A 26,944-nucleotide genomic window follows, 5' to 3' on the forward strand; every position below is an offset into this window, starting at 1 on the left:
TGCTTTTGGTTTTTCATGGTCATCATGGCTAGCGGCATGGCTCGCGGGCGACGACGACGACGACGAAGTTGCCTCGACATGGCGGCCATACTCCAGAAATCGGTTTAAGGTTATGGTTAACGCCAGCTTACATCTTTGATATTGGACATCCATGTCATGGTCAATTGACAGCTGTCAAAACAAGGTATCCGTTGATCAGTATCACATGACCATATCGCGAGCTTACATATAGAACTCATCGAGGTCGAATGTTTTTTTGAAGGTTACCGCTGACCACATAATGGTTTACATTGGATCGCGGGCTCAAGTGCTATATTTTTCTATCATTGGTCAGTAAATTGGGAGCTCCGCTTCTAGGCTTGACTAAATCTATTTATATTTCAAAATTTAACTTCCCTTAAGGTAAACAACCAACTGGCAAAGTTTGGTTGGAAATCTATGAGCAGTTCTATTTCAAGGGAATTAGCTAAAGCTTATCTTCTTTGAGCTATTATTCCTACAATGTCAAAGATTTAACTCACTTGTACTAACAAATACTCGACAATATCTTGCATACTTTTAAACAAGGCGTAGAAAACTGCCAGTCAAACCTGTACAAAACATTTATTTGAATTTGTTTCAGTGTGTTTTAACCCTCAAATCGCTGATTTTAAGCGTGTCGTAAGCAAAGAAATAGTTTTCTGGTTGTCACATTAATAACAATAGGTGACGTCAACAATATCTTTGCTATATCTTCTATATAAATTTGTCGAAATGTTATCGCTGATATCAACCTTGGGAGCCGTGGTAAAAATCCAAATTACATTGTAGTCACTCTGTCTTCTCATTGGCTTAAAGCCTACAGTTAATTTTTTGCAATCAGCGCAGCCTACAGATTGTTTTTACTAATCTGCTGTCGAATTAGTGAATAATCGGTTAGTTGCGCTCGCAACGCGCGATCTCAAGAGCAAGGTCAAGTTCGTGGATGGTAAACTTATGCACGTAAGCTTATATTCTGACAAAAGAGGCAACATGCAGATTTTAAAAAAGTCTGTAGGTTGCGTGCGCAATCCATGTTTCCAAGACCAAAGTCAAGTTCACGGGTTGTGAGTGGCATCTTGAGAGCAAAATAAAAACAAGGCTGATCGATTCGTTTTTTCAACAGTGCATTTTATTTTCTTTAAAACAATTTATAATAAAACAATTATCAGACTCGATTTATGCATGTGCTACAATTAAAGGAAACCACAAAATAATAGTTTTCTAACGTAGAAAAACAACAAAGGAGTACAGATAAAAACGCGAAAATAAGCAAAGATGGTTTTGACTGACGAAGATTTAAACGGATTACGAATGACTAACTTAAAAAAAACTGGCGTTGTCCTTGACGAAGCTCCTTTAAGTCCAGGTAACAGAGGTAAGATAACAAACTGGCCTCGACCTTGATTATTCCAACTACTACAAAAAACTCATCCAATGGCAGTAATTGTTTTATGTCCGTTGACCTTGACTATGGCTTGTACAAAACAACGCTCACGTGCGGCTCGTTTCCTTGTGCACGTGAGTACTGGTTATGTAACAAACAACTGGATTTAGATTTCTTAAGGCTGGTCTCATATGACGCCCCGATCGCTCGTCGCTTCTGTCGTTTGCAAAGTCTGATTTGATTGGAGCAGGCAAACTTTTGAAGCGACAGAAGCGACAGAGACGATCGGGACGATCATATGAGAACCAGGCTTTAATAGCCACTTTAACAAAGGGAATAGTAGGACATGGAACAATGTTGTGTTGTGTTCGAGCATAGTGGCCCTTCAGGACGGAGCTTATCCCTGTTTTAGAAGGAAAAAGCGGCTAGGAGTATTTCTACTCCCGCCTGGATGGGTTGCTCAGCTCATCGCATCTTACCATGTCTTACGTTTATGTTAACAAAAAAAGGCTTTTGTTTCACTCGATTACACCACATCCAGTTACTTCTCAAATGAATGAACTTTTATCCCAGACAGCTTTTGTTTTAGTTGACAAAGACAATAAGCTAGAGATAGAGTCATTGACCATTCTAGTTTATAGTTCGTATCGTGCAAAGTTGCACGCACTGGCTTAAGCTGTGCTGATTCTTTGAAGTGAGCTATTTTACTCCTTTATTGGTAAGTCTCGAATGCTAACTTTCTTTTTTTGTTTGTTATATGCTATAATATTGTCGGCGGGTGTAATATTTCGCAGTTTGTCTAGACAAATAGTTTGACGGAATGGTCTGTACATTAAAACGCGCCTTAAAATTGTGCCAATACATCTTAATACAACTACATATATAAGGGGTTACAATCAGGTATGCTGTTTTGACGGTCACTTCTTTCACGTCAATTATTTTAAAGATTAATAATATCATTTCACTTTTAAAATGAAAAGAATGTTAAGAAAATATTTTGTTTAATGAAATTGTAAAGAAAAACTTCTTGCTCGATGATTTTTAGGATCGATGGGCATATGCTTGAGGTTGACAGCGTTTGATGACTACAGGAAACTAAGGCTATTTAACAACTATTCACCACAAGCCACCGTCACTGCGTTGAATGGTTGTTTTAGTATGTACTCAAACAGTCACATAAAATATCCGGAAAGGATGACGTTTGACCAGTTAATTATGTTAACGAGTACAGTTTTCGAGCGCGAGTTGCTCAGAGGCGATCGCCTGATACATAGCCGACGAGGCCGTAGGCCGAGTTGGCTGAAATCAGACAATATTCCGAAAGATTGAGGAGAATAATTGTTTTATTATTTAAAATTTGTCAACAATACATTTTGTTTATTACTGATGCCAGTACGGAGAACATTTTGAAACCTGTAGGTGATTTCACGCCGACGAATATTTTAAGAAACAAAGCGAAGTCAATGGGGTCTTTCCGATACTTCAATCTACATTTTTCAGGACTTTAAGAAACAGAAAAATTGCCCGATGCGTCCGTTGTACGTAGCATTTTTAGAGAATCGGGACACCACTCAACATAACTCAAGTCAGGAACTTAACATTTTTCCGCCGAAAGAAGAAAAAGACATATCCTGAATCAGAGGGTAAAATTGGGGTACACTTATCCGCCAATCCGTGCTACTTTTACTTAAATTCGTCAATACGCCACTGTTTTCGTTCAAATCTGAATCGGCATTACTTAAAAACTTTGTTTGGTATAGTTTCACTGCAACGGACAGCAGGTTTTTTTATACCAATTCAGTACAGAATTCATTGCTTGATTTCTCGACAATTTTTACCAAAATACAAGAACTTGATCGACCAAACTATCCCGAGCTTCGTTTGGTATCCACGATGGAAATTACTTCGTGATTTCTTGACACGAAATTCCAGAACCGAGCTAAAATTTTCAGCTATATTATCCGTGATCCGCTGTATTTTCAAAATCCGCGAGGCCGCTCAGTGTATTACAAAACAACAAACAAATTCCGTGCACTCGACACCCAGATCAAATCCCACCAGCCCACCCTAACGTACCCATAGAAAATGAACGGTCCCTAACAGGTATAGATAACATTGCCAGAGAAATAATTGGAGTCGGTACGCGATAAAGTGTCCGTAGTTTAGTTAAGTTAGTTAATCGCCCCCGTGCTTCGAGTAAAACAAAAGGCCGTACGTAGTATATAATGAGCAAGTATTAAAATGTATCGTACATTTTTTTTTCAATAGCTAAGAAAGCTACAGCATGCCAATAAACTGTGCCAGACGACAAAGGTGAGCTAGCAATGCTTAATCACTTAATAAACAAATCCTTTCCATGCATCTCTTTCACATCTACATACAAATTACCTTGCAAAATTTACCGTCACTCAGTTTGCAAAATCCGCAACCAAAGGAGTGGAAAAAATTGTTTAACGAGTTTAATCAAAAGGGGAAGTTCATTCCCAACTGGCACTTTTTGTTGTTCACGCCAACGAAAAGTTAGATCACAGCTAAACTGACCAATCAATTTGAACGGGCCAGGCTTATAACATTATCGACTAACAACAACTTTTCACTTGACTCACCTGAAGATGACTTCTGCTCAGGTTGTCAAAGCGTTAGTCACCAACAACAATTCTTCTCAGAACTACTCTCAACCGGACGATAACACTTTACTACCTAATAATAAAGTATTGGCCGTTTTCACACTAGAGATGGACAAACCGTTTTGACGGACAAATTGTCTGAGACGGACAAGTCGTCTTAGTGTGAAAACGGGACGGACACAATCTTGGACGTACAAGTACCGTCTGAATTTGTCCGACTTCGTCGTCTGGACGGACAGGTCGTCCAAAAGACGTCTTAAAGTGCTTAAATTCACACTGAACGAACCAGTCGTCAGACGACTTCTGCGCCTAGACGATTTTTCAGTCTTCTAATGTGGAAACGGCCATTGTCGCGATCGTTTGTTTCACGATGTAGTCACTTGTGATGAGGATCGCGAATTGACCGGACTACGTTGTTCCTTTCTTTACAGCATTGCAAGCATTACCAGCATTACCAGTGATGAAGAGCCTTTTGATCTAATGGATTTGGCTTTCAAAGTTGAAACCAATCCATTAAGGATTGACTTGTCAGGTGATGCACACTGCCAACAACAACAACCGACTTCATCTCGCTGCGTCAGTGCTTGCAGTTCTCTCAGAAGCACAGAATTCCAGATCGTGTTGGACGGTTTCTCCACTTTGGAACTAAAGAAAGCCAAACCTCACGAAGACGAAACATCGAAATGCATCGGAGAGAATGGTGACCCAGGCCAATTGCTTCAAAGACGACGAAACTCTGAGATTTCTCCAGGGGATTTGGTTAGAGTGCGTCGCAAGTCCCTCCCCTCTCTCGGACTCGTGGCCGTGGACATTCAGTGCAGTGTTCCCACAAAGATGTCAAATTCGCAATCCTTTCCCAGTGACATGACAAGAAGTATTATGGGAGGTGAGTTAAAAATTCCACAAGAAATTCCTCGGGGAAGAGTTAGGAGGAATAGCCATTTTTAACGGAATGACTAGACCTGCCAGAGGAAGCTTTCAGAGAGGACGCCGGCTGTCGCTGAGCTTACAGCGAAATATGAACACTTCAGGCAGTATGTTTGGATTAAGACCCAACCAGAGAAGAGCATCTTGTTCCAAGATCGCTGAAAGCCCTTCTGAGTGGCGGATTAAGGTCCACGAAAGATCTCTTGACATAGGCGATGATGATGACAGGTTGTACCCTCACCTTCAAACTCGTCGATCCAGTTATGCTGGTTTTTCTAGTTATTCTAGAAAACTCCAAGGTGGGGCAGGATTGCTCCCGAGTATTAGTTGTGGAAACTCTATTTTAGAAAATGGCAAACAATTTCACATTCGTTACAATGGAATGTAAAAACTGCTGTTTGTAACATTATGTATATTAGTTGTGGTAAAAGTTATAACTCTAATGCTGATCGAGAACTTTTAGAGTTTAACTTTAAGTTTTAAGAGGGGCATCCTTGTTTACAAAAGTTTTCCTCAACAGCAGAAGCACTTCAGGTTCTGATCGAGCTACAAAAATATCAATTCTAAATATATTAAATGGAAATTCCATGTTTCAAATATGGTCTAAAAACTTATGATTCTACAAAAATGCTTGGTTTAATATAGTGCTTTGCCACCAAGGAATTTTTGTCAGTCTTTAAAAGAGGGTCTCAATGGTGTGGTGGCTTTTTTGGCAAACGATTACAATTTTGGCCTTTTACGGCAAACGGTTAATTTCTTTCCGTTATGGTTACAAGGTGCCCCATTAAACCAAATTCAGATCGTCCTCGAATGAGTGCTTTTCTGCAAAATTTTCAAGAGCAGAAAAAGTTAAAATAATTTTCACAAGAAATCGGCGTATCAATTTGGGATGCAATCCCACATTCTGTTGAATCACTAAAACAAATCCGAATTTCAAAATAACATCATGATGTATTACAATGTAACTGGATGACCCAACCGAGGATACAAAATTATTTTCTCATAGTCTTTATTATCTGGTTATTGGTAATTGCTCTCAAGCTTTTCGTGTCTGTGTGTTTGTACATATATTATATTGTTAGCTTACTTTTTCACTAATTAATTTATTAATTAATTAATTACCATCGAGTTAACATTCATCCGATCTGAGTTCTAACTGTCACTAAATTTTCGGTAGCCTCAGTCTGTCCACCTTCATCAGAGTGAAACATTGATGTTAATTGTCTATCTATATTTTTTTTCATTTTCTTTTCTTTTTCCATCAAGCTGCCTGATACATCTGTTTCGCAGTCTAACGATTTACATTATTTTTAATGTTGACTTCAAAGTATCTTCATTTAAAATGTACACCCGCGGTGAAGATAATGGCATATATACAGTAAATACTGCGTTGTGTGATGTATGTAGTCCTTTCATAGGCCAAGATTTGAAGAAATAAAGTTCTCGCTTCGTGAATTCAAACAAATAGATTTGCTTTCTTTCGTGTATGAGATACTTAAGTCTATCACAAGTACCTCCCCTCGGCTTCAGCAACATTTTGTCATGTTGCCAACATAATTGGTTGGTATTATAAGCCCCCCGGATATAAGCCCCCTCTGCCGGATGGCAGTACTGAACAGGGCTAAATGTTGCTTTATTATGCGTTTTTAACTTAAAAACGTATTTCGTTCAAAACTCCCGTGGCTCGTTTCTAAACGTTTTTTTTTATTCCGCTTCCTGGATATAAGCTCCTTCGCTTATAAGCCCACACAAAACCCCTTACGAAGCTGTAGAAGTCTAGGGCTTATAACCGGAATTTTACGGTTTGCCTACTTGCAGTAGCTTGCAAGAAGCAAGAAATGACTTTTAAATTTGGAGCCCAAAAGATAAGTCGACGTTTTGCATTGTATAAAAGCACCGCGAGAATAAAATTCATCCATGGGCAAATGGACTGCCTATTCAGATCGTTTAGACCGCGATTTGCTTTAGAGATATTATACTTAACGTGATAATTGCCCACTAGTTGTAGAACCGAAACCTTAACGTCATAGCTTTACTTTGTCATGATCATGTTCATTTCAAGTTTAATGTCCAGCACTAAAACTAATACGAATGTTTCTTTACTGGGGGACCAATCGTCGGGAATCTAGACGTTGAATCACCGGACCAACTTGACGAACGTGATCGCAAACCAGATTTACTGAAGTGACTGGATGTGTCATCATCACTGTCATTATTAATTATAGTTTTCTTGTAAACGCGTATTTTCCAATTTGTCGACTTGTCCGTCACCACGGTATTCTTTCTTGGACTATTTTTCAACTTAGTCGCTTTCGTTGGACGGTTTAAAAACGTTGCAGAATTAAAACGCCGCGAATTTTGGTTGACGGTCCGAGGAGTTGTATTTTGCGACGCTGTGAGACTCCTGGCACACGTTTTTGTCTTTGAAATATTCCTTTCTTGTTTCGTTACTTTGCTACTACGAGTATCTGCGTCTCTTCTTACTTCGGGTACTTCTTTGATACTCGGTAGATCATTTAATAAAGATGACATCCAGTTATCTGGAAAACTGCTCTCTTTTGTGTCATTCAGCGTAAAAATAACTTCAGATGATCCTGTGGCGGGAAATGAAGCTCGCCTGGCGGGCGGTCCAATTTCGGCGGGAAAATTCTCGCGGGGTTCCAAAGCTACAGAGAGTTTTCGTCTCATCAACAATCCATTTCCTTCGGTTTCTGTTTTCTGAACAGAGTTCAGCCCTTCTTCGTTCATAGTGTACAATCCAAAACCTGGATTATTCATCTCTCGCACTTCCAATTTCAATGTTTCTTTTAAAACTTCAGCAAATTCTGCGCTAAATTTCGGATATGCACTGTCGGGGTAAACTGAATTGTGTTTCGTCACGGGATCTTCTCTAGCTGTCTCTGGACAAATCAAAATCCTGTCCATTACAATCGCGTGTAAAAATTGTACGCTCTAATGCAGAAATGTAACTTATGTACATGTCGAAAACAACTGCATGTACATGTCGTAAACAACTGTTCTGTTTACAACTGATAACGGAGTCTAGTCACGTAGACCAAGAGGTCTATGGATCATAAATTAAGTAAATGTTTTGTTTGGTAATAAAGGAACATTGTGTTTACATTGTCCTTACAGTTAATTGCAGTCCATTGTTTGAAGTTGTTTTGAACCGCAGCTTTAATAATAACCGGACGTCTTTGCACTTGGACTTCATGAAAATGTAACTTTTATTTCGAAGTATAAGCCCTTACTACGAAAGCTCCCCTGAGGCAGGAAAGTACACTCATTTGGTACAGCTTGAAAAACGTCGCACATGAAAAAGTACAAACTTGATAATCAAACTATAACAGCTGAGGCAGTGACCTTGACCATCTGTTTTGTTTACAGGCAATTACAAAAGGGTGAAGGACAAAGGTTTTATGTGTGACGCGTGATAAGGGCAAAAGATAGACCATGATAAGTGAAAAGAGAAACGTGATTCGTGAATCTTTTGTTCAAAGTACACATGACCAGTGTATTTTGAAAAAACATTGCATGGAAAACGTGATCACGACCTCCCTTTGCTACCTCCCTTAAAAAGTTTTATTGGGTAAAAACCAAACCAACTCAAATCCCGGTTTCTTCAGAATGAATATAAGGACATTTTGCCCCACTGTTATTGGATGCTACTATTGGAATTACCTTTTTTATCTATAAGGGGTATCGAATGGTTTTTGCGAGCATTTGCGAGCATGCGAGCACAGCGTTTTTCTTTTCTTAAATCAAGGGCATCAAATTACCTTCCATTATTTTGCCCTATTCAAATTCTCTTCTTCTATTTGTGTTGCTTTGTACTTAATTATTGTTATTGTAGAATGGAATAAATTAATAAAATGAAAAAAAAAAAAAATGAAAAAACAAACTTAATTAAATCAAGGGCATCAACTTAGCTTTCTATATTTTGCCCTTTTCCATTTTCTTCTTCTATTTGTTTTCTTTGTAATTAATTGTAGAATGGAACAAATTAATAAAATGAAAAAAAAAATGAAAAAAGCAAACCAACTGGGAGACTATTTAACAATTAGACTACGAGCCCGAGTTTTCTATGAGCAAATAGTCAACGAGGCGCAGCCGAGTTGACTATTGCTCATAGAAAACGAGGGCGAGTAGTCTAATTGTTTTAGTAGAAACTCTAAAGGATTGCAGTCCAAAACCTACAATATTGTGCACTTTGAAGACAAAAACCAAGAAAATTTACCGCTTAAAGAGCTACTCGCTCGCGCGACTGTTTTCTATCGGCGATTAGAATATAGCCGCTGTATACGCGCGATGGAATTCTAGCGGGCATTATTTTTAATAGAATATAGCTGAAAACTATAGAAGCCCGGTACCCCGGATGTGCGAATTGTTTGTCGAATTTCGCTGAACGACTTCGTCGACTTCGCCTCTATTCTCTTGTTTTGTTGTTTAGATGATGCTTTAAAGCAGCAAGTTTTTTATCAGGAACGTTTTACCTGCTTAAATGGAAGTAAGACAGTGCCAAAGGAAGCGACAGATGAAGAAAGAATCGTTGAAATTTGTTGTTTTTCTTTGGAGTTGTATACGCCAGTATTTTGCCGTGAACTGCCCGAAATTGATTGGAAATTATTTAGCAAAACAAGCCGGACTCTAGAAACGCTTTGAGGTAAGAAACCTTTTTTTAGCCACAATCGGAAGACAGAACACTCCACTTCTGTTCTTTTTAAATCGAAATAAGAGGCGAATTTGAAAAACTTGCTGCGAAACGAACGCATGAAAATTTTTCATTTGAATGAAATTGAAGTAGGCGTAACCAAACTTGAATGCGTAAATATTTCAACTAGATTTGTCGGCTTTGTGAGAATCTTTTAATAGTTGGAGAAAGGACTATATAAATAGGAAATATGAATGAAATGGTAGCTTGGTTTATTTATAAAGAAGCCGCCAAAGAAAAGAATAAACTAAACTTTCACTTTTACCAATGTTGCGTGCGTTGTAAATGCCGTGAGCGGCCGCGAGTCTTGTAAGTTCTGTGCACTTTTTAATGCTATATTCTAAACCCACTAGAAGATGGTTTTCCTACGTCCTATAAGAAAATAATGCACTTTTGAGGTCTAGAAAAGCAGCTGAATGCCCTCGCCTGACGGCTCGGGCATCCACTAGCAGCTTTTATAGACCTCAAGCGTGCATTATTTTCTTATAGAACATAGAAAACCATCTTCTAGTAGGTAAATAGAAAACAGTGGGAGAACCAATCAGATTCGCGGATTTCCAATAGAACACAGCTGAGTTTCTACTAAATATATATATAAATGCCGGTTTTCACAGGGCATAACCACAGGCATTAGTAGGACAAGCATTCTCATTCTCCTTATGCTGTTCTCACTAGGAATAAACAATAGCATATAAGCACAAGAGGATCGAACAATTTTGTTTTCTTGCGCTTATGCTTATTCAGAGTGACGACAACATAAGAAGAATGCGATTATTCTTATGCTTGTGCTTTTTCTTTTAAACCAGCCTCAACTCTAACCTTAGTATAAACCCCATTTACACACACGCAAGACACTCGGCACGGCACGGCAAATTTTTGGCACCGTGCTGACAATTTTGGGCACGGCACTTCCAATTATCGACGTGTAAACGTATCGGTCCCAAATGTATTGTGACACCAGTGTCCATATTTTTATTTATGCCGAGACTACCTCCGAACACAAGTGTGACGCATGCGTAGTTTGCACGAAAATGGCGACACTGCAGCATCTTCGTCCCAAGAGCCCTCGTTAATTTTGGTCACGTGGTCGAAGAAAAGAGTACTAGTGTGAAACCGAGAAGTTCTGGGGGATGAGAATGCCACCGAGGAAGAAAAATAAGGGAAAGCTCCTGCTTTCAAAAGAAATCGTTGTGTGAAAGCCACGTCCACCATCACTCCAAAGAGCCATTTTTTTTCCTCTTCTTCTGATCTCGTCAGCTTCTTTCAGATGTCGATTTGTTTTGCCCTTGAACACTATTTAATATGTTGAATTGTTGACAACTCGTTCCTTGGCGATAAAATTCGCGTTTTGTACTGAAACCACGATGAACAATGTCAGAAAAACATTTTCCTGCCATTTATCGGGAAGAAAATTGATGGAAATTGGAACCGTGCCTAGCAGGAGAAAACCTTCTTGTTTTGGTCGTGTAAATGGGTAGTGCCGTGCCCAAATGGTTTGGTCACGGTGCCAAAAATTTGCAAAGCCGTGCTGATTTTTTAGCACGTGGAAATGGGGCTTTAAGCCCCATTTACACGTGCCGATTTGTGGTTTTCATAAGTTATACAAAAACTGTCCGTTTATTTGCAAAGAACAAAGCTTAAAGCTTAAACTTTGTACATTTTCGCTTGAATTTTATCTTAGCCAGCTAGCTGGTTGATGATATTTTCTATTTCAAAACGTCAAAACGTCTTCTAGACTTAAGCCAATTACATAAATGGCATCGAGCGGATTTTTGACCGTTTTATACGAGCACCGTTTTCAGTTCACTCAATCCTAGTGAGAAATAATTGACCGTTGATTCATCTTTGAAACTTTTTGTCAACAGGAAAAAGAAATCTCGAAAAGGTTTTCTTCAAAGACTAAAAAACTTGCGAACTTGAGCAAAATGTATGCTTTCAACTTTTCAAAGCTCGGAGTTCGCGATGTAATATACCAGTCAAAAAACCTACGATTGCAAGCGTAATTTGTCACCTCTGATATTAAAATGTAATCAAATGGTATACTCGTGAAATTAGAAAATAATTTCACTTGCATTTTGTCAAAATGCTAATAATTTCCCTCGCCTAAAGGCTCGGGAAATTATTAGCATTTTGACAAAGCGCGCGTGAAATTATTTCCTAATTTCACTCGTCACCATTTGATTACCAATACTAATTACAAAAAAATAACAGTATTAAGTAACCGCCATGTTTGTGTTCCTCTTTGGGGCACAAACATGGCGGCTATAGAACTGCACAATCAGTAAAGTAGATTCTACCATTATTATTATTCGCTTTCACTTAAGGTCGCGCAGGACCCTTGCAGTCATTATGTATGTATTTATTTAAAGAGTATGCACGAACTGCGACGACTGAAGCCGAAAACAAACGAAATATTCATGATATTGTTTTCTTACGGTTCTTTGTACAAGTAATTACGCGCTATTGTTCTTAGCTTTGTGTCTCGTGCGCTGGGACAAAGCGAATTATCATAATTATATTCACAGCTTTGAATATAGCACACGTTGTTGTAAACATTGACTCGGAAGGTCTTCGGAAGCCTAAAAACCTGTGTCCTCCGCCGATATAGACTTTCAGGAGTTGATCTTCGAGAACACAAACTTGGTGTATTCTTTTGTGTTCTGACAAGAGCGAATTTTGAAATGTCCTTCTCAAAATGAAGGTGGCACGTTTCAAAGTTTAGATTTCACATCTCTACTCTCTTTAGAGAGTAAAAAAGCCATAAACTCCAAGCGGTTTTTGAAATCAAAAATTTCGTTCTTGTCAGAACACAAAAGAGGTTATGATTTATCACTAGGTTATATAATCATTTAATCCGGTGTGCTCTTCTAGCTGAAAACTTGGACACAAAATCGCATTAGCTGCAGTTAAACTTTTAAGAGCTTGTAACATCACAGTCAAAGGTCATCTCTCAGTAAAAAGACAATCATGAAGTAATTCCATCATCCCCTAATATCCTTGATAAATTTTAGAGGAATCGATGTTCAAAATTTAGCGAATTAAAGCTTTTCAAGATAGCACCCCGTCAGGAAATTTGGCTAATGAATTTATTAATGAGCAAGGGTCCTGCGCGACCTTAAATATCACTTCTTAATTATAATTATCACGTCTGAAAATCGAAAAATGCGATAAAAACATCGGTTTTTGTAAAAATTAAGAAACGTTTTTCCGGGAAATCACACATTTTAAAACGCTTTATTTCCTAATTAAAGGAGCTACGTCATGGACAACCCATCTTGAAAAAACTGGCAAGTTTTATCAAGTTTATTGCTCGTAACACGTTTTAATCTTTGTCAGTCAAAACCACCCTGGGTTATTTTCACGTTTCTATTACTCCTTTGTTGTTTTTCTACAATACAAAACTAATATTTTGAGGTTTTTTTTCAATTTGGAAGTAATCAGAAAAATTACTTAAAATATCGTGACATTGCAACTTTAAATGCAGCGCTGAATCTATGCGAAAATGTGCATAGGAGTTTATGTTCTTTGCGTGTAGAATATGTAAAAAGGAAAGCTTTGTAGGATTAACAGTTTGGATTTTAGAATTTTGATGACCGGATTAAAACCACCAATAAGCTCGCGTGGCTTGACATGGATACCGGGTCGGGGAGTTTGTACCATTTTAACAGGATGTCCTGTAACAGTTGCAACTTGCCGGTACACATTTATTCTCAGTCCTGAGTGGATGGAAAGAGGCACCATAAGAAATAAGGGTCTTGCTAAAGAACACAAACGTGACAACGACACAGGCCGCCAACTAGGCACGTAGTTCGTGCATGTGCTCTCATCATAAGACTTATTGTAGGATTGAGTAGTATTAGTAAAAAAGAGCTTGAATATACGGTTTATGTGCAGTAATACCTACGAGTTAAGCTCATAAATCCCCACCATGGCACACTAAAGAATAGCGAACCAATAGGCCTTCACAATAATAATTCACCTAGCAGCAAGATCAATACTGAACTGTTTCTAAACAAACAAACTGCTTTTCCGCCTTTACAAAACCAAACTTGTGGAACGCTCTTTATTTCCCGTTCAACTACAAAACATGCAATTTGCTTTTAGGTGTTCTTAGGTGGCAGACACTCTTATCTTTTCAGCTAATAGTGGGTGATAAAAATATGGTCGAAGGACGCCAAACCATGCGCGAAATGCTCTCTGCTTTTGAAACAAAACACGACCAAATTCGAGCCCAGCTTACCGAGCTCCAAATTGATTCGGAAGAAAAGCTAGATGATGCAATGCATGAGACTTTTAGACATTTCGAGAAGAGAGTTGAAGATCAAACGAATGGAAGCATTGTACGCAAGTTATCCCAAGGCAATGTCGCCAGCCATACAAAACTGCACCGAGCAAGTTCTGATGGGTTTGTAACAACACTTCACGGCACAAGACGAAATTCACTTTGCCTGCCACCTCCGTCAAAAGCAACACTTCCCAAGCTTCCTTTGAGGAGGCTGTCAAGCGATGTAACTGGAATTGACCGACATTTTGTCCAAGGTCAAAACGGTTTTCAACGAATGGATGCAACTCGCCAAATTTACCAGCAGCAAGGATTTAGTGGTAGTGATCTTAACACAGCTCGAATACCAGTAAAGAGAAAAAGTTTTCCACACGAGAGGTCTTCATCTTTGGGCTCTCAACGAGCTCAAGAGCAGACCTTTGGTTTACGAAGACGTCGCGCGACGTGGTCTTCAGATTTGAGGCAGCGAAGACCAAGCAGTACAACAAGTTATGAGGCTCCAAAATGGCGGATTAAAAAACACAAGAGAAGTCTGAACTTAGATGATGACGATTGTGATTATTTGGAGGACAGTGTGTCGAGAAGAAGTTCTAGTTCGTCGGGGTTTTCGAGTCAGTCCAGTCTTCTCTGAGCGGGCAAAATTGCATTTGCACAAATGCAACTTCTTTTAATTTCCAAGCAACAGCAAATGAAAAGATAAGCTAACCTAGTTTCAACTTTTATGTGCAAGTATTGAAAGGATATAAGACATGTAACATAGTAGTTTGTTAATTTGAATTTTCCCGGAGTATATTGCACATATTCATTTTGTTTTTGTGTTTTTATAAAGTGATCATGAGTGGTTTAAAGTAGCTGTGAGAGTAAATTGGAATTTCCTTCTTGTAAATATTGGGCAACAGCAAAACACCTGAAATTTGAGCAAAGCTCATGCAAGCATGTACATAATAAATAATAAAAATAAAAAATAAATATGTGTTTATAGTGGTCATGCACTTAGCTTCATATCTCAACGAGATAGCTAGTTTACAGGCATGCCACTGAAACAGAGGAAACAAATAACTTATAAATGAACATAACAAGGTTAAAAATCCCAACTGGCAGGAGGCAGACCAGTTGGCTATATACAAAGCGTGGTCGAGGATTTGAGCTCGGGACAACCGAGAAACAAATCCAGCTAGTGGCAAGGGCAGGTCTCGAACCGGTGACCTCCGGATTACAACACCAGCGCCCTAAACCACTCGGCCACGCTTGCATGTGTAAATATATTTCTAACTTCTTTTATTCTGTAGTCACCATGGTAACGAAGTTATTGGCAGTAACAAAATACAGATAAAATGGAGTAAAAAAAGTAGGTTAATGTAAAAACTATGCACTTTTAAACTAACGAAAGTGATTGATGTATGGATAAGCAAAGCGCCTCTAGACTAAAATCGCTGAAAATTCATCATAATCCTAATGCAACAAACATTCAGGGAAAAAGGCATAAACATGCTTTTGGGCAAGTAGGCAAAACCACATCAAAAGAACTTGCTGCCAAAAAATGAGAGGCAATAAAAGAAACCTGCGAGCAGATACTCTTTTGGCAGTTTAATTATCAGAGCGAGAATCAGTCTGTTCTAGTTTGACCCTGACAATCATTGCATGTTAAATCCAAGAATGTAAGGCATTGTAAATAAACTGAAGACGAGTTTACCCAATGTTTACCTCTTGTTTATTATTCTCAAATATAGTAAAATTTATTATTTACACTGAAATATTTGAGATCACGTTTCAGGCTAATGTTCAACTTCTTTCTTGTCTGGAATAGTCTCTCGGATTCTTTAAAACATCTGGCAGTATACTCTGCTCTAAAATGTACACTTCATGTAAGGAATCACCATCATTCTCACCTTGCCCAGTGTCTAAACCGGAAGCTTGCTCTTCTTCCTCGCAGGTTTCACTGAAGCTGTCCATAGAAGCAGGCTCGAGACTTCCCATTGTCCAGGAATTCAGGCGAATAGAAAGTGTGTCTGAACTTCGACGCAAGGGTAGCCATCTTGATTCGCTCCTGGACATGTTCGAAGCTGGTCGACTACCGGCTGGCAACTCTGCGCGACTTTCAGCTCTCAATTCTTCTTCTTGTGCTTGCTCTGCTTGATAATCTTCCTCCATTTTGTTAAGCAACTTTTTAAACGCACAGTAGGCTTTTGACAAGCCAGAGATTGTACTGTTACTATTTGTTTTCTTCTCTTGAACGTTTTGCAAGTGAGATGCCCAAGCGTTTCCATCCAAGCGTAGTTTTTCGTTTCTGTTGTTCTGACTTTCGAGTTTGATACTTGCCCTGGATTTAAGCGTTGGCCTCGCAACTGCAGTAAGACCTGGAGTTTCAGACGCAGCTTTTACTTGGCGAGAAGAACTAGTAGCCGAACTATTCGCTTCAAAACGTACTGCCTTACTTGTTTGTTTCGATTGATCATGAGGTCGAACATTTTGCTTTTTCAAAGCCCATATCCCTGCTTGCACTCTTTGATTAGCAGGAACTCTAATGTCATCGTACCGACTGAATTGAACCAGTTTAGTCTTTTGTTTACCCGTGCTGCGTTCATTTTTCCCTTTTGCACTTTTGTTTGACGACTTAGACGCTAGGCTAATTTTTCTGGCAACTTTGGCCTTTTCCTCTGGAGCCTGGCTATCGCACTGATACGCTTCTTCGTCGAACACATCGTTATCATCATCATCGTCCTCGACTTTTTGAAACGCCCGTCGTCGGCAACATTCGCATCTTTTCAAAACGTTGACATTGATGGAAGGCAATTCCTTAATGGACTTGTGTGCGCTGCAGTGACCAGGCTCTTTCGCTTTCTCTGCTGTGACAGCTCGTGAATTCGTCCCTTGCGAAGGTGTGGACGAGAGCACGTCTGTCCCTTGTTGGTTCTTAGTTGCCTTCTTGGAATGAAAAATACCCGCGAGTTCTTTATAAAGTTGATTTTTCTCAGTGTACGAGTCTTTTAAATACGTACATCGTTCCCTTTCCACTTGTTGCTTAATCAAAGCAATGCGACGACCGGTCTGTCGAAAAATCCTAAACACGTCTTCATTCATGGACGTGGATCTCTTCAAGTTGGCATTTTTCTGGATTTGAAGAAAGGCGATGGAACTCTGTAGAGCTGTGTTGGTGACTGAATCTTTAGTCGCCATAACTAGTAAAATAACGCAACTAGCACCTTGCGTGTTTGTTATTCCGCTGTGGTCTCTTTGTGTACACTTCGAAAGTACTTACAAAAGTAAACTTCCAAAGTTCACTTTTTGATCAAAATCTTCATAAACGCAATTGTTTTGAGATTTATCGTTTTGCAGTCTTCTCTCCACTTTGTTTTTTTATCGGCTGTAAATAACTTTTGCCAAATTCTGGATTGCTCAAAGAAGGATGTCACATGTTCCGCCGCATGATTCGCTGTGAAAACCACCTCTATGTTGTAAAGCTTTCCTCATAATTACAAGAACGTAGTGAGCAATTAAACGCGTATTTCTGTTCTTTTTGTCGACGTACAAGTATTGACACCAATTTGCTAGCCAACCTTGAATATATATATATATCTTTTTTCTGTAAACACCATTCACCTTAATTAATGAGTTTACACTGAACCAAATATATTCAAATGATGCAACCACAAATAATCCCCAAGGGAATCTCAAATTGATGAAAAATGGCTTAAGTAAGCTTAGTAACAGGAGTACTGTAAGCACCAAAAGCACGTTTTCTTTGTACTTCGGTTCTCTTTGTTAAATTCGGGTCAACGGTTACCATGGAAACGAATTAGTTGTTCTTAGTGAAAGTTTAAAAGACTTAGCAGTGTAAACACTAGATTCGCTTACAGCTATGAAAAGTAATGAGCTCTGGAAACGCTATCTTAATTAAAGTACGAGTTTATTCATTTATGGGATGGTTACCAAGTCATCTCTTTTCATTTAGTTGTTGATATTTTCCGTGCGCCAGGGCGTCCGTAAGTGGATTATCATTTGACTTGTATTATTTCTTCAGTTTTTTTCTTTTCTCTTTAGAAACAAATAAACGATCTCATTAAAATCATTGAATAATCATTTTATGTGTGAGCTTACTTGGCATTTGGTAAAAATGCTAGAAACCGAACTAGCCTGATTGTTTTTTTGATTTAGTTTTCAACAAAATAACTGTTCTTACTTGAGACCAAAACATGACCATATGATAAATACTATAATGTCTGCCGATGCGAAGTTTTGCTCAAATAAATTGTGATGAACAGTTCACAACACTGACTGAACAATATAACCTCGTCGACAACTGCTCTGAAATATAATAATACATGTAGTTAACGTTGTTATAGCTTTTATTCTCTAAATTGTTTTGTGCAGCAATTTCAAGCATGTTTTGTCCATCAAGATATCAGTACAAGCTTATACTAAATTAATACTAAAAACATAGCTGAGCTTATTATGTCAGCGTATTTTGCAGCTGCAGTGTCAATTCAATCACTGGCTAACAATTGATTTCTTTCGCATTTAATTTCTTAAGGTTGCTTCACAACAAACAAGTTAATCCCACAAAACACACCGACCGTTGATTATTCCAATCCACGACGGCAAGAACAATGCAATGGCTCTTGTTAATTATTCTATTTGCCTTTCAACCTGAAAAGTTATTTACTTTTGTTGAAATAAATCCGCTAGAATGCACAGAGACAGGTAAAATTGTGTCAATATTGCCACAAGTTTTGATTGACGATGGACAAATAAACATGTGGAACGAATTCATAACAAAATGAACATTGATTAAAAGAAGAGGGTTAGAAAACCGAGTTTGCATTTACATTCGCACAAACGAGATTACGGTGTCTAGAAAAGTGCTTTCAATTTCTGTACAAAGCCGAAAGCGTGAAGAACAATAAAATACACAGACAATAAAGCCAGAGGTAATGAACAAGGCAAACAGCCAGGAAAAAAACCTATGTACACAACGACGCAAGTGTTTGCCAAATGTACATTTTGTGGCGCGCGCTACAAATAACTTCCTCGATGAAAGTCTAGCAGTTTGTTTAACTTTAATTTCAAGACACCTGCTAGATTTAATTACATGTAGTTAAATTAACCAGCGTAGAAGAAAATGGACAATTTTGAACTGTGGTGGAAGCTCTAATGTTAGATGAAGAGGTTACTTCGGACGTTGTCTTCTCAGTGACTTTTAACAGTGAACTGAGATCGCGGCTTCTCGCGTGGAGTACGTTGGTCTGAATTATGCCTTCTGGAGATTATTCTGGTAAGGAAAGGCAGTCAGTGTACGAGAAAGCTTTGGTTATCTGCCACGAGGGCGAGAAAGAGTTATCGTTGCTGCAGAAAGACCTCGACCGTTCCAAACTTCAGACGTACATCTCTTATAAACTAGAAGAGAGACAACTACGAAACGAGCTGTTTCGAATAAAACGCGAACAGATAAACTTGGCAAAAGAGGCAAAACAGCGAGAACGCGACAACAAAAGCATTGATGACATTGCAAAAGAAATGAAGGTGACAAATCCTGGAAACAGAGGCGCCATGACCATTAAACTTGAGAAAAAGTTCGCTCTTCCAGAGGTGAACTGCACTCAGAAGAACGTACCGAAAATTTTACGAAGAACTTTGTCGCACGAATCGGAATATTTCACGTGGACATTCGGGCTCCCGAAGATCGAGAACGCGGTGAAAGCGTTAAATCCTGCAGACAATGATCAAAAGAAAAAAGGAAAGGTGGACAGCAAAGGAACAAATGAGTCCGAAGGAGTCCAGGAAAGTGACGAAGTCGGCAGAGCACGGGCAAATACAATTCATAACATTGTATACAACGTTCCCGTCACTGAACCAAAAAGAGGCAACTCAATAACGCAGGGATTGCCTCCTATCAACACAAAACTTCCGAAAATTAACGTGACAGTCACTCCAGACACAGGAGTAATTTCCAGTAGCAAATCTAACCACGTAAAATTACCTAAAATTTAAATTAAAAGTCTATACAAGTTCACCAAATTTACCTAGAAGAGCTAGAGAAAGCTGTTAATTCCAGAATGGCGTTTTGTTCCTCTCCTTTGAATGACCTTTAAAAGATTAGCCTGCGAGATGAGCATTTGGGAATGTTTTAGGTCTAGAGCAATAAAACGACAGCGCCCGCACTCTACCAACTGAGATTTATGCATTCAGGCGCAATTGCAAAAGCGGGCTGATAATCAGTGCACAGTTAATTTGCAAATTTAACTTTCAATGAACATGCGAAACATTTTATCAGACGGTTTGCCATATTGTAACCTGAAACAGCGAGAGGTGGAGTGTGATATAATTTATTGATCCCAGCACAATTCCTTTTGTGGTTATTCCGCACGAAACCTTTAACTTCTTCAACTCATCGCAGAAGAATAGTCTATGTGAGAGTCGAGTACCGATTTCAAATTGGCGCTCCAATACAGAGCTAATATTCCATGACAAATATATCGAACCAAAGATTAATTATGTATATAACGGAACATCGAATACTGTAGCACCATTTTGCAATGTACAATATGTAAAAATGTATAACTACTTTTCTAAAATGAAAAAGAAAATAAATGACAAAATATTCTGTCTAATGGTTAAAAGCAGGGTTTTTTATCTGACTAATATATATTCGTCAATAAGTAAACCTTAATTTTTCTGAATTTAGTGCGTGCGCGTGCTCGAGTCATGTACGCATGCTCTACCATTAATCTGGATCCGATGTGACGTTTCGTTTTCAAATTTATCCGGATTAATTAATGCGGACGGAAAACATTTTATCCGTTTCCTGGGCGAAAACTCTGTTTTCATATTTATCCGGACTAATATGGACGGGGCCTAAGACTGAGGCATTTGACGTTCAGTTAATTCAGTGGGAATCAAAAATTCCTTTCATTTTCCCAATGCGACTTTATATCAGTTCTTTATTTCTAAGCTCTGTACTCGGTGTCTGCGAACTGACATATGTAGTGCCGAAAAAACACTTTCTTGATGCATCTACCATCAGTCCTTTCACGTGAAAATAAAAATTTTGTGCAAAGCCATAGCAACTGAATGCATATATTTCGTGGATGGACAATTAAGACAATTAGTTAACCCACCTTAGAAGGAGGAGTGGTGGTGTAATGGTGTAAAATATATGCCTTGGACTCCGGATCGAGCGGTGCCGTTCGAGCCTTGGCCGGGGCACATGCGTTGTGTTTTTGGGCAATACAACTATCCCCTCCAGCGGGGAGTAAATATACTTCTAGTCGCATCATGCTACGGAAACAGGGATAAGCTCCGGCCTGATGGGCCATTATCCAGAAAACAAGAATGGTTTTAACTGAGGAAGATTAAGACAAATTTAAGTTCAAGAAAATACAACAAACGACAAACTTGAAAAACACTGGCCAATTCGTTTCAAAATATACCGTACGCGTTTGTGTCATCTGCCGCTTGAGGTCCACATGAACTTTTTAATGAATTCTAACCTTCCGTTTGTGTTTGCACTGCTGCGTCAACACGAACGTATCATTTTCTGTTACAGTAACTGCTAAGCAGATTAATTAAAAAAGAAAAAAATACATATATAACCCGTAAAATTCCGTTTGTTTTTTGCTTTGGGCTTATACAACTTCGTAAGGGGTTTTTCGGGGGTTATAAACGGAGGGGCTTATATCCGGGGGGCTTATAATTAGAATAAAAAAAAACGTATCGAAACGAGCCACAGCAATTTTTGTCTCTCTGAAACCAACTTCAGCTTTTTATAGTAAAACTGAAACAGTGTCTGGCGAAACAGAACCAAGATTATCCGTGATAAGACAATACATCTTGCAACAGTATTGATTAAAATGCAAGGCCCGGCGTCAACAAAATGCAAGTAGTTTACATTTTCACGGAACATTTCAGATCTTGCAAATAGAATTGAGCCCCAATTGAGCCAAAACAAACTGAACTAGCACAACATGTAGCAGAGTACAGATTTAGAGGTGTCATTCAACTCCTGACTCGTCCCCAGTCGTCTCTTATGCGAAAATTGCAAGACGCGAAGGATGATGGGAAGGAGGAAAGGCGAGAGACGACTGGCAGATCCTGTTTCCAAGATGGCGGACGGATTAATGGCGGTGTTGAGATAAAAATAGGCACTATTAATTAGAACGCTTTCGGGCGCTTTAAAACGCCACAAACTGCTCTTCCACGATATATCTAACAATCGGGGATTTTTTTATCCATATCACACGGCTAGTATTCGCCCATCACACAACTCGACCCGTACGATTGCCCAACTACAGATCACTACAGTGTAGTAATTAGTCTTTCCCGCCGAGGAAATATTGAGTCCCCAATTTAACTAAAACGCTTTCAGTCCGGTTGAAATACCGGTAAGCGTCAACAAACTTGTCTACATTTCTTTTTATGGTGAGAAAGTCAAACTCAAACTGAAAAATATTAATGTCTGACGGTTTCCTGTTTTATAATTTGGGTCAAGGCTAAACAATTCAAGTGCCGCCGTCAGATTATTCATTTATAAAGCTCGGACTGATCAAAGACGCACTTCTGGCTCTTTTCATATCCCTACAATCATGTTGCAACATATCGTTTAAAGCTTTATTATTAATTTACTCTGAAAACAAGCTACTCGTTTTTTTCATGGAATAAAACACGGGAATAAATGGTCACGGCATTCGCAGCATGATTATGTTCAGTTATGTTGCAATTTTTTAAACTCATGCAGAGAGAGTTTTATTGACTCCAAACGATAACACATCAACATTGTAATCCAGAATTATAGGGATCCATACCTTGCAGTGATTACAAAATGATACTTGTGATTTTTCCTCTCTTCGAATATTCGAATGTTTCCAATTTTTCTGCTGGAATACCATCCAGTAGATGTCAACATAGCGACAATTAGAGCGGTTCAAATCAGCGACAGCGGCAAACGCGTACAAGCCGATAAGCACAAAAAGCTACAACTGTTGAACAAAACTGAGTGATGTTTAAGCCACAAAATATATTTCTTCTCGTAAATCAATTGAAGCCGCCTTCTACCGTCCTGAAAACTCCTTGGCCTTTGTTGTGACGGACGCCAGTTGACGCGATCTCAGTGCGATAAAGAAACGCCGTTAAAAGTAGCATTCTAGCCGCCAAATACCTCTGAAATTTCGCCTGGTACGACAATTAGGGACCCTTAATGTATCTAGCCAAAAATATATCCGAAAAAACGGCCAATGCACACTTTTCGACTTTTCAACACACTTTTCGACTCACGATCTGCCAGTCGTCTCCTTCGCTTCTTCTCTTCCTTCCCATGATTCCCTCCGTGTTCAGCAGTCGACTCAAGACGGACTCAAAAGACGACTGGGGACGAGTCAGATTCAACTCTACAGTGGGAAACCCCGCAGCGAGGACTAATGACCTCTAGACACTTCCTTAGCCACAATCTTACGGCTCTATTCAATACATAATGCCTCCAAACAAAACAGTACCCTCACAAAGAAGTCAGAAGCAAATAAGGTCGAAAGATCGAACTTAACATAGAACGGCAAAGGTACAAATGTCACGAATGTAGGAGTCGTGTAGGCCCGTCACCTTGATTTATCTTGTCATAATAAAGCAACATTTAGCCCTGTTCTGTAGTGTCATCCAGCAGATGGGGGCTTATATCTAGGGGGGGGGGGGGGCTTATAACCGTTGTATTATTTGTTTCCAGGTAGATGGGCCTTTAACCAGGGGGCCTTGAAGCGGGGGGGGGGGGGGGGGGCTTATAACCGGAATTCTATGGTGTTGTACCAGGTGAAACTACATTTACACTGCCAAGTAGAGACGAGAGAAACGAGAAAAATGAAGCGATTAGCTAGTAAGAGAAATTAATAGTTTAGGGAATTTCGTGGTTGAAGGAAAGTGCTATATTACAATCAAGAATGTAGCATAAAGCGTCGCTTCCCCCACTTTCCCCTTTCCCCTTAAAGCCTACCTTAATTAGAATTTTTCATTTTTCACAACCAATGGGAAGTTTAAAGTTTACAGTTTGTCTAAACTTTATTTGTTTTTAATTATCATCGTTCTAGCTCGCAACCAGCTGCAAGTAGATAAATATAAACATCTATCATCAAAAACCGTCCGCCAATGAACAAATTATGCGTTTCTCTGTTGTTTTTATATCAATAAACCTTTTCTCGTCAAAACAGGTTTCAGTTTGGAGTTGTAAAACACGGCGCGGTCAACATCCTGTTTACTCTTATGACGAAACCAAAGAAGCACCGCTTTAAATTTGTTAATATATCTCTTACTTGTAATTTGCTGGCCATGCATAAATTTTACAAACATTATGTTTAAGACCAGAACTACTTTACATTTTATAAACCTTATTCTGATAAAAAAAATATTTATCATCTTTTTTTTAAGATGAGTCACGACATTTTTGTTATGAATTCGTCCATATTTAGTACTATTAACATAAATCCGCTAGAGGGTGGGATATAAATGCAAGAAGAATGTCATATTGTATAAAATGTAGTTAATTGCAACCTGACTATAAATGTATAACATATAATAAATTACAACGAGGCAAGAAAAAAAAAATCAAAATTACTTATCCCTGCAATAAGAATATATACAACAAGAAAAAAAAGCTTTCCAAACCTGGCTTCAACTACTACTTTCTCGCAGAAATCTTTTTTCTCTTACTTTTGTCAATTCCTACATACTTTTCCAGCGTCCCGCTGGTAAAACTTCCAATAACTTGACATTAACACTTAGGATTCTGAAATTATCATATATTTATGTGAATCACCCGCCGTGATAAGGCCGGAACAAGTTTGAAAAAAATGATTTTCATTGTTATTCTAGAACTTGAAGTTTTTTAGAAGGTGTTCAAAATTACTGTCTTTTTTTAACTTCTTTATGATGGGCTGACTAACCTGAGCGGGTTTTGGCGTTCTTCGCAGATTTTTCCATGTAAGTATATTGTAGTTTTGTAAAAACATTTTAATTACTGAATTTCGAGAGCCGAGACCGAGAGCGGTAGCTTTAGAAATTGCTAGCGCTGATTAATCGTTGTTCATTGTATTTATAAAACTGTTAACTTTAACTTTCTTAGAGCGGGTTCGTTTGGGATCAATTCCGAAATAAGAACAATCCGAATAATGCAAGTAAGCATTCGTTTGGGACCTTTTTGCATTCCGGAAAACTTGTGGATTTCCGTTGCAGCTACTCTGTTCCAGAAGTCTGAAGATATTTTTATTTCGAAATAAGAATATATTCAGTTCTTTATCCGGAAAATCCAAGACGAACGCGCCTTAAATCAAATAATTTCTAAAATACTTTTCCAGCCTCTTCCGTGGCCCAAGTAGTTTATTTCAAACATAAGACAGACAATTAGAACTTTCAGTAGATAAAACTGTCTCAGTTGCAATGATCTACTTTGACACTACATGGGATATGAACAAAATATCATACGTAAATTTCAGTATGTCTATCAGAGCACTTTAACAGTTCAAATTACTTTAACAAAACACCATTTTTTCGTTAAGGGCTTCTCTTGCCTAAATAATCACACCCTTTGGTTCAAACGTATATTACGAAGTCAATTCCCTCCCCCCCCCCCCCCCCACTCCCTCCGGGTTCTTAAAAGAGCTACTAAGAGTTTCAAAAGAGAAACAAAGACAGAAAGAATTGCCATTCTTCTTTCATTCAACAGGAAGAAAACGACACCAGCGTTCTCGGTTTTGAGCGTGTTTTTTGTTCTGATAAGTGGAGAAGGACATGCTAAATTTCTACATGGTGGATTTTTCTTCGCTCTCGGGAGAGACATGGTAGACAACCATGCGCTCCATGGACACGTGTTTGAAAACCTGTCAGTCATGGAAGCTGTTAACTGTTTTCGGAAATGTCGTTTAGACTGTAGATGTATCTCGTTTAACTACAATGCTAAAGAGAACCAGGACAATTGCCAACTAAGTGAAGAGAACAGATATCTAAAGCCTGGCGCGTTAAAACCGAAAGAAGGAAGTCAATACTATGATCTTATCATCGATTACAACGTGGTGGTAAGAAGAAATTTGTTTTTTATATGCTATTCTTAAAATATTGTGAAAGTCACAGTGGCCTAATAGTTAGCAAGTTGGATTCCGGACAGAGCAGTTCGGAAGAGGGGGGGGGGGGGGGGGGGGTCAATTAAGTTACTGGACTATCTACCTATCTAACTAACTACAAAAATTTAATAACAACAAATTCAAAATAACAAAAGAAAAGTCTGCTTTTCATGGAGGCCGTGTCTAAAATTTACTTAAAATTTAGATATTACTTTAAACTGTGCCGACTTAATTTAGATTTGAAATCGGCCAGTGAAGAAGCTTGTCTTAGGTCTACAGGTAAGTTGTTCCACAACTGAGCTCCACTGTACGAAAAACTTTTCTTGAGATAATCAGTTCGAGGTTGTGGAAGAACTAATTTGTTTTCGGTATTCCTTAAACGATAAGCACTAACATCGTCACGATATACGAATCTTGATCTCAGATAATCAGGAGTCATACCATGTAATGTTTTATACATTAGGATAGACTTCTGTTCCAATCTTTGATAATAGAGTCTTCGCCACCCCAGTGTCCGGAACAAATCATCTAAATTACTATCATAGCTCGCAGACATTAGGGTACGAGCTGCGCGGTTTTGAAGCCTTTGCAGTTTTTCAGCAAGGCCCTTGTTACAGCTTCCCCACACTACGTTGCAATAATCAAATTGTGGTTGAATAAGGCTATTATAAATTTTGATTAAAATATTAAATGGAGTGAGATGCCGAATTCGTTTAATTGCACCAATGGCTCAAGCTATCTTCTTAGAAATGTTTTCAATATGACACTCCCAGTTTATATTTTGATCAACATAAACTCCGAGGGATTTAGCGGAGGTTACTTGTTCTATTGCGTTCTCATTTATAGTAAGAGAGGGACTTTCCGTAAATTGTGATAACTTCTGCCTTGATGCAATAAGCA

At 38.7% G+C, this 26,944-nt stretch overlaps 3 protein-coding genes across 4 annotated transcripts in view; 1 reads left to right on the forward strand and 2 right to left on the reverse strand.

Moving 5' to 3' along the window:
• Positions 1-26,944, reverse strand: part of LOC144635075 (tumor necrosis factor ligand superfamily member 14-like) — a 255,865-nt gene that overhangs the window by 199,839 nt on the left and 29,082 nt on the right. The window lies entirely within an intron of this gene.
• LOC144636203 (uncharacterized) lies at positions 15,734-17,515 on the reverse strand. The gene has a single exon (XM_078495356.1). The coding sequence runs from the start codon at positions 17,127-17,129 to the stop codon at positions 15,735-15,737; it is 1,395 nt and encodes a 464-aa protein (XP_078351482.1). The 5' UTR covers positions 17,130-17,515; the 3' UTR covers position 15,734.
• Positions 19,118-20,531, forward strand: LOC144636647 (uncharacterized). Its single transcript, XM_078495835.1, has one exon. The coding sequence runs from the start codon at positions 19,203-19,205 to the stop codon at positions 19,938-19,940; it is 738 nt and encodes a 245-aa protein (XP_078351961.1). The 5' UTR covers positions 19,118-19,202; the 3' UTR covers positions 19,941-20,531.

Source organism: Oculina patagonica, chromosome 13 (assembly GCF_052425735.1).
Source record: "Oculina patagonica isolate OP01 chromosome 13, crgOcupat, whole genome shotgun sequence".
Classification (NCBI taxonomy): domain Eukaryota; kingdom Metazoa; phylum Cnidaria; class Anthozoa; order Scleractinia; family Oculinidae; genus Oculina; species Oculina patagonica.

Coding starts and splice junctions, on each gene's coding strand:
- LOC144636647 (XM_078495835.1), top strand. CDS start 19,203: ATGCCTTCTGGAGATTATTCTGGTAAGGAAAGGCAGTCAGTGTACGAG.
- LOC144636203 (XM_078495356.1), bottom strand. CDS start 17,129: ATGGCGACTAAAGATTCAGTCACCAACACAGCTCTACAGAGTTCCATC.